The sequence below is a fragment of the Sinocyclocheilus grahami genome, unplaced genomic scaffold (genome assembly GCF_001515645.1).
Source record: "Sinocyclocheilus grahami isolate Dianchi unplaced genomic scaffold, SAMN03320097.WGS_v1.1 scaffold313.1, whole genome shotgun sequence".
Taxonomy (NCBI): domain Eukaryota; kingdom Metazoa; phylum Chordata; class Actinopteri; order Cypriniformes; family Cyprinidae; genus Sinocyclocheilus; species Sinocyclocheilus grahami.
Window position 1 is genome coordinate 164,981 of NW_015505492.1, and position 8,109 is coordinate 173,089.

General features: G+C 41.0%; 1 protein-coding gene across 1 annotated transcript in view; it reads left to right on the forward strand.

The window, feature by feature from the left end:
* LOC107601774 (inactive ubiquitin carboxyl-terminal hydrolase 54-like) overlaps nt 1-6,749 on the forward strand; it is a 56,676-nt gene extending 49,927 nt beyond the window's left edge. Inside the window, exons 18-22 of the mRNA XM_016294067.1 lie at nt 1,595-1,751; nt 2,067-2,965; nt 4,663-4,790; nt 4,940-5,077; nt 6,573-6,749. Coding sequence (XP_016149553.1) covers nt 1,595-1,751; nt 2,067-2,965; nt 4,663-4,790; nt 4,940-5,077; nt 6,573-6,659 — 1,409 coding nt within the window. The 3' untranslated portion in view covers nt 6,660-6,749. The remainder of the gene's footprint in view (nt 1-1,594; nt 1,752-2,066; nt 2,966-4,662; nt 4,791-4,939; nt 5,078-6,572) is intronic.
* The last annotated feature ends 1,360 nt before the right edge of the window (nt 6,750-8,109 follow it).

Sequence of the window (8,109 nt, forward strand, 5' to 3'; positions counted from 1 at the left end):
TGAATGCGCCACTCCCGATCAGCCTAAATGCATCTATGTTCACTCAAATCATTCGTGATCCAGCCTCATCTACAGAAGTGAGTATAAGGGTTTTTTATGAATCTTTGCAAATCACCTTTCCTAATAATGTGCTAATTAGCAAGTTTCAGGATGAATGCGGCTAAAGTAAACAGTCTCTCTGAGAGCAGCTGGGCGGGGCCAGCAGAGCTCATTAACATTTAAAGCAACATGGACTATAATGGCTTGATAAAAACAGAGCTGATTTAGACAGTTTTAAAAGGTGTTTTTTACACTAACATTGAGAAATTTTAACCAAAGTATGTTATAGACTTTTAATTAAGACCCTAAAGAATCATATCAACTTGTGCAAAATGAGCATCCGACGACCCCTTTAAACCACATAAACACATTTCATTACACCAAATACACAAAATAATGTTATTTTTAGCAGCATCATATGACCCCTTTAAGAATGTTGATCTTTTTGAATTCCTGAAAATAATTTTCTTAAAAACCATCATAAATGCTAGTAATATGTCAATTAGGGACCTCGTTTTAATTGTATAATTTGTAATTTGGCAACTTTCAGCACTTGCAAAGATTTCCTTGTGGACAATTCATCTGTGAAGGTTTTTTTTTTTTTTACCTCATAATGGTTAATCAAAACAACAGACATCATTGTGGTGAAGGATGCAGGACTTATCCAGTCAGTTAGCCTGCGTAAACCGTCCCCTGCAAGCCTGTTTAGTCTGCCTCCACACATATTAAAAAGATTATTTTAGAGCTTAAGCATTTTTTGGGGGGGGGAGGGGATTGTACTTTCAAATGTTCTTACGAATTTAAGAAACTTCTTAACTTCTTTCATGAATCCAGCTATCCAGCTCCAACTATCAATTTTTGTGAATGTCAATAAAATGCTCTCTGTATCTTTCTGTCTGCGGTTGATGTAAAAGCTTACATCTTGATGTAAAAGCTTACACAAAAATTTGCTTACCAATGTCATTTTACGTCTGTCTGTCTTTTGTATGTCATATCCTGAGCTTTGTCACTTATGGGGTGACCACATGCACGGATACACACACACACACACACACACACATACTCTCTTGCACCTTCCATGGCCTGGCCCCTGTGTGTTACCTACACCTCACTCCCCCCCTGCCTCTCGGTTTCCAGAGCCTCTGTAGGGTTGAGTAGATTGCAGCTCATATGAAGAGGAAAGAATTCTCATTCTGTAATTATTTATAGTTAGTTATACTGAGATGTGGTGTTACGCTCGTGTAATTTGCTTTTTTTAAGTTCAGTGGCTGAACTACAATTCATTTTGATTTAAGTCAACTTCATTATAATTTAATCATTTTGTGCTTGAGAGAATTTAACATTTGTGTAAAGGATTTTACTAGGTTCCCCATCTCCCCTATTTGTGTGACCCTCCCCTCAACCCCTTCCTCATAATTCAGGACCCTTCAAAACCCTTTTCATTTCAGTTCTTTGTAATGTGTGTTTGCATGTCCCCCATGACTCGGCTCTTTATTTTCTGCATCTGTGTCATTTTTCTTTTGCCTTTTTTTGTTTTGTTTTGTTTGCGTTGTAGCTAAACTCAGGCATACCTTGCATGAGAGCAGCGCTAACGCTCAGGGCAGGATGCAAAAGTGCATGAGGAGAGCACGAGGTCTGCAGCAGCGCATGCAGCAGCAGGAACTGCAGCAGAAGCAACAGGAGGAAGATAAGGAACAGAAACAGCCCCTCAGGTACCTGCTGCTGGCTGCAGTTGTGTATATGTGTGTGTGTGCACTCCAGGAGCCCTGCACACGGGAAGAGGAAACATGCATTGTGCCTTAAAAATAATGATCAATACTTTTTTTAACTTGAAGAATTGAAAGTCAGGTTAGTGTAAGAGATCATATTACAACGAGCTGCTCAGGTAATGTCACGTTTTTAGAGAGGCTGAAACAAATCTGTATACTGCATGACATCGTCAAGAACTGATTCAAGATACTGACTCAGGTAGGTTCACATTATTTATTATCAGAAACTGATTATTATTTTTCATGTTCTGCATTTAGTGAGCAGTCTGTCCCGGTCCAAATACTTCTGACAAATGTTAAAGAAGAGGATGAGAAGGCAGTTTCAGAAAATACATTAAGACCACCATCACCTCTCCACATGAAACCTCAGTCTACAAATAAACCGATTTCTGAAGCCCCCGGCCCTCCTGTCTCCTCCTACCATACCGATACACTTTGCCAGCAGCAAGACCATGCAGGGGACAACTCCAGTCCTCTTGCTGTGACAGAGAATGGGCCACACTCACACACGTGGGGCCCCAGAGACCTTGTAACCACCACAAACTCTCTTGTACAAACTTCTAGTATGCTCAGTTCTGCCACTGTGCCTGTGATCGCAGTGAATGGCTGTGAGGCTCCTCTTAAGTTGTCGGCTCCTCTCAATACGCCCTCTAGTCCATCTCATTTCAGTGCCCGTCAAGCAACTTCCATTTCTGATCACTCCAACTCAGGGGAAGGACTGCAAAACCCACCTCGTCCTCTGTCTCTCCACAGCCTAACCCACACACCCCACAGCCATGCTTCTGATGCCTGTCAAAAATCACTCCCGGCACCCTCGCGTAATTGGTCCTGTCGCAGTCTGGAACGTCCTGATGGCCGTCCTACTGAGATGGAGTCCTCCCCATACTCTCCAGCAGACCTCCGCTCCCCCTCGTCCCCCTGTCCTCCGTCCCTGTCTTCACCAGAACGGGATCAGCGTCCAGCCGGCCCTATGCCCGTGGAGCGGTGGGCCGAGAATGTCAATCGATACTACAACTCCCAGAATTATGCACGGTCGGGACGTGACTCACCCTGTGAGGAGCTGTCAGAGCTGGACTCACTTTATCAGGCCAGCTTGAAGGCTCCCAGCATGCCCAGAGCCCCACAGGGACCCAGCCCTCAGCTAGCCAACAGATCAGGTAATTTTGAACAAGATCTCACTGAGATCTCATATAACTCTCTGTTGAAATGTTTAAAAAACGTATACGTTGCAAAAATAATGAAATGTTTTACCGTAAAAAAATCTATATAAAAATGCACGAGAGCTCCAACCCATGTTCTTAACTAAGAAAACTTGAACCTGAATTTTAAAGGGGACTCAACTCTCTTTTTATTTGTGATACACTGTCTCAGTCTAAATTACATCCACACTGGTGTTTTAGGAATCCAAACAAATTAGAATATATTAAAGGGGCTAAAAAGAACATTATTTTGTGTATTTGGTCTAATGAAATGTGTTTATGCGGTTTAAAGTAAAAAAAAAAACACATTATTTTCCACATACTGTACATTATTGTTTCTTCTCTATGCCCCGCCTTTCTGAAAGTGTCAATTTTTACAAAGCTCATCGGTCTGAAAAGTGAGGTGTGCTGTGATTGGCCAGCTATCCAGTGCGTTGTGATTGGCCGAATACCTCAAGCGTGTGACCGAAATGTTACGCCCCTTACCATACTGTGATGCCCTGTCCGGCCGGAGCGACGAGACAAAAACATTAAAACCCATTATAAACGAGGCATTTGTTGCATCCAGTGGGGACATAATTACGAAATATAATGACTTATACTGTCTTTTTACGCGTTGCGTTGCATCGCGCCGCATAAACATAAAACCATGTCTGCATTTGTGATCGGAGAAATGACAAACAAACAAACGATATCCGCTTCAATCAGCTCTAGGCATAACGACGTGGATATCGTCCTCTTTTGGAACGCCAAACAAAGTAGTTTCGCTTTTACAACGAAACACAGCTTCTGATATGGCGGCAGCAACAATACTACAGCGAGAATAAAAGTTACGCCTTTTTTCTTTGCGTGAACATTTGGGCGGCGTTATGCAAATCTTCACACATCGTGACGTAGTTATGTGGGGGCGTGTTAGAACGAGCCGTTTTAGGTAGGTGTGGTTGACTCTTAACTTTTATAAAGAATATCTCTTTAGATTTGAGACTTTAGTCTTTGCAACTTAACAGATCTTCTTTATGCACAATGAGCTTGTAACACTCCAAAGAGAAAGGAAAATTTTAAATCGCATCATATGACCCCTTTAATAATAACAACAATGACAGTAATAGCCATATATTGTAAAACAATTGAAATCAAAATTATCATTTCATAGGTATATTATTTTTGCTTTACACTACAGTAAGGAAATTACAATACTTCTTTCCTAATTTCTACACTTGAAAGAGATATTTTGAATTTAGACTGCATTTAAACGCTAGCTGTCAGCAATTCATACTGCACTTTTAAGCTTTTATTTTGACGGAAACGGCAGTAGAGCTTTTATTTTGAAGGAAAACTCCAGCTTCAGTGAAAACAGGCTTACAAAAACGTGTCTCACTACAAATTTAGTGAAATGTTGTAATCATCTGCTGTGAAAATAAAGCATAACTGGTGGCCTTTTTTTAAGTGTAGTTTTTTTTTTTAAAAACTACACTTTTTGCCCGGAGGACCTATCGTTTCATATCGTCATGTGACCACGATAATATCGAGACAGTTTTGCTATCACGATATCACAATATTGATAGTATCGTTACATACCTAACTTATTTATATATTTATTTATTTATGAGTTGGCCTTTCTGGAACCAGGTTGTATAAATTTAGTGTTCTTCTAGGTCCCGCTGCTTCTCGTAAGCACAACACTGGATACTCTGCCACACTTGGTCGTTCTAAAACCCCCACAGCAGAGATCGAGAGGAGTGCCTACAGGACGCCAGCATACAGCACTAAATCACTTCAGAGGGTGCGTTGGCATACCTGCATTATTTCAGTAGTATTTATAGTATTATGTATTAGATGTGTGTATAATTGTCATCACACAAAGTGAAGATCTTTCTTAGTATTTGATAAGGATTTGAAATGCTAATGCAGTGTCATTATGTGTGTGTGCAGCCTGTGTCTGCTGCGGCCTATGATGCACCACTGGGTGAGGATGAATCATACAGTGCTGAGAACCTGCGACGAATTGCTCGGAGTCTGAGTGGGACTGTCATTGGAGGACGGACTGATGTACCCCCGTCTCGCAGCTTTGTGGGTGTCTCACAATTTAAAGTCACTTGGTCAAACACTCAAACCTCATATTGTGCACTCAGTAATACATTAGCACCATTTAATTTGCTGCAAAAACACTTCAAGTACTTTTCTCAGTATGTATGAAATGTTACATCATGGTTTTAGGCAGTGTGGTCTTAAATGTTTGTGAACTCACTTTGAAAGAGGAATACTGCCACCTGGTGTGGCTGTGGAGAAGACAAAGAATCTTAAGTACATAGTGGTTTTTAGACGGCGTATCACTTCAGCTGCAAAACTACCTTTTCAGTTATAATAAGATTTATTTATTTTTTTAAATCAGCCAATCATCTCACAGATCTCTTGGAATCCTTCATGGACACCAGTAGTTGGCAGACTCCAGTTTGAGAACCACTGAAGTAGAGCTTAAGTTATTTTCGTTGTTTTCATTTTTATATTTTATTTCATTTATATGTCCATTGTCCATCTGTTCTTTAGTTACCAATTGTTTTGTGTGTGTGTGTGTGTGTGTGTGTGTGTGTGTGTCATTTCTGTCCTTGTCATGGTGCTGCTGGGAACTCGTATTATTTTCATGTCTCCTCCTCTCTCATCCTTTCATTACTTTTTTTTTATTTCTTTCATAAAGGACCCCCATGTCTCCAGGATGTCCACGCATGTGAATGTGCAACTCCCCACACGTCGTTCCAGCACCTCCCTGCATGTTTTAACCCCTACTTCCCACAATCCTCCTATGTTCCCTCATGAACCGCAGCCCCAATACCCTCACCCAAGCCACCGCCACCACTCCACCCTTCCATCACACCTGCACCAGCAGACACTGAGGCTCTCTCATGGACAAAAAGGTAACCATCTCACCCCACCCGCACTTTCAGCCTTTATGTTGCAGACACAGATGCTTTTTACTCTGTCTGCAAGAGGCTGCCATCTGTGTTGTCTGTGATCTTGCGTTTTAACACTTTTGTTGTTAAACTAGTCAAAGGACCTAAAACGCTATTGAGGTTAAGATTGATGATTCATCGGGCAAGATGTATTCTGTTTGTCTATTTAACAATTTTCTGACCTTTCATAAGGGCTGCACAAAAAAACTAATAGCATTTTTTCTATTATATAATATAAAAATACAATACAATATAAAAATGTGATTTAAAATGTTTTTTTTCTCCTTTCTTTTTTTAAGCTCCAGGTTTTCTGTGCTTGTTTGTAGAGATGCACAGTTCAGCAAAAAAAAAAAAACGATATATATATATGATAACAATAACAATTATTATTATTTTTATTTGTTCAATATTTTTTTGAATAATAATAATAATCACTATAATATAGAAAATATCTGTTTTAAAACCAGCAAAACTTAATTAAATTACAGTTTTTGTGATTTGTCAATTGCTCTAAGCTATATCAAGATTTAGTTTTATTATAATTAATCATGCAGCCCTACACAGGATGCATCACTATTATAAACAACGATTCTAATTTTCTTCGCTCCTCTCTGCAGGAGATTGCCAAAAGGCCAACAAGTTTTTGGCTGTGCTTGACAGGGGTGAAACTTTCTCCCGTGAAAACTACCACAATGTCGCAATGAGCTACGGCACCCTTCCAAGGGCCCACCGTAGGTCAGTTTCATCTGGGCCCCCTGTGCACCAAGCAAGGCTGGGACCCCCAGCGGGCCCAGGCCCCCGAAATTACCCAGACGCAGCCTACGCCACACTATCCCACCCTCACCGCACTACAGCATCAAATAGGACGATGGATGGCTTTTACAGACAGCCCCACCAACAATCTGCTTCAACCACCCCAATCCTGCATCACTCCAGCCATCATCACCCTCACCTTGAGCCGCCGACCCAACCCCTCCGCCTTGATGTGCCCCCCAAGAGGGACTGGAGGGCTGCTAGGGACACTCATGTCTTCCCCAGGACAGAACTACGTGGTGGGACATCCCGTGGCCCTCCTGTTTATATCTGCGGGTTGTGCAAGCAGAACCCAGCTGAGCCCACTAGAAGCTACTGCCAGACCTGCAGAGCCCATATGAACCACTACAGAATGACCAGCTGAGTCTTACAGGAAACGCATCCTTCAACGCACTCATTCTTGGCTTTAGCTTTGGCTAAAGTAAAAGACAATGATGTTTGGCTCATATGTGAATGTGGAGTGGTCATTTTCCAAAAGCATATTTTAAACGCAGCTGCTGCATTTAAACGCTAAAAGGAGGACGTCCACTCCCTGCGCTTTTAAACATTTCCACTGCAAATTCAGTTCCACAGAGTTAGGTTCACTTTAATTGGCCACCATCTCAGCACAAAGCTGTGAAGAACAGAGCACTTTGCTGCGTGGGCCGCTGCATCTTAACTGATGCAAACACAAAACGCCAAGACTGACAAACCTTTGCCTGCTGATATACAGTGTCTGCTCCGTATATGCACAAATATGCTTTAGTTTCCAATTACCCTTCCAAGCTAACCTTACTTAGTTCTGTGATAGTAATTTAACTGTTAACTCAAGTTTAGTGCACTTCAGAAGTGTTAAGTTAGAAGCGTTCCTCTGTTGTAACTTCTCCCATTTTTATGGGAAAGCAATGTTTATGTGTAACTACTTCATTTAGAGGGCTGTAACGTCAGTGTGTACAAGTAATCAGAGGTACATCAGGTACCAACAGTCAACTTTCAACAACCTCCTTGGCATTTGTGTCGATATTTGTGTGTACAGTATTGTTCTGCCTGATAGTAGCACCGACACCTGTTGTGATCTTTTTATTTTAAATATTTTGTAGTAGCAACAGTTGAACTTTTTGGTTTCTACAGTATATCTTACATTAACTGTTAAGTGCAAAACTTTTTCAGGCTGTTTTAAGACTTAAGAGATCGAAAACAGAAGGACAGAACATTCTGCAGTGCCTTGGTTTGTGAAAGGCAAAGTAACTGGGTGCCAGTGTCCATTTTATAAATTTTCAGTCATATAATAATGCTTATTATAATAGTGCTAAATTCAAGAATTGCCGTTTTCAATTGAGATCATTTTAGTTTTTCCCCCAC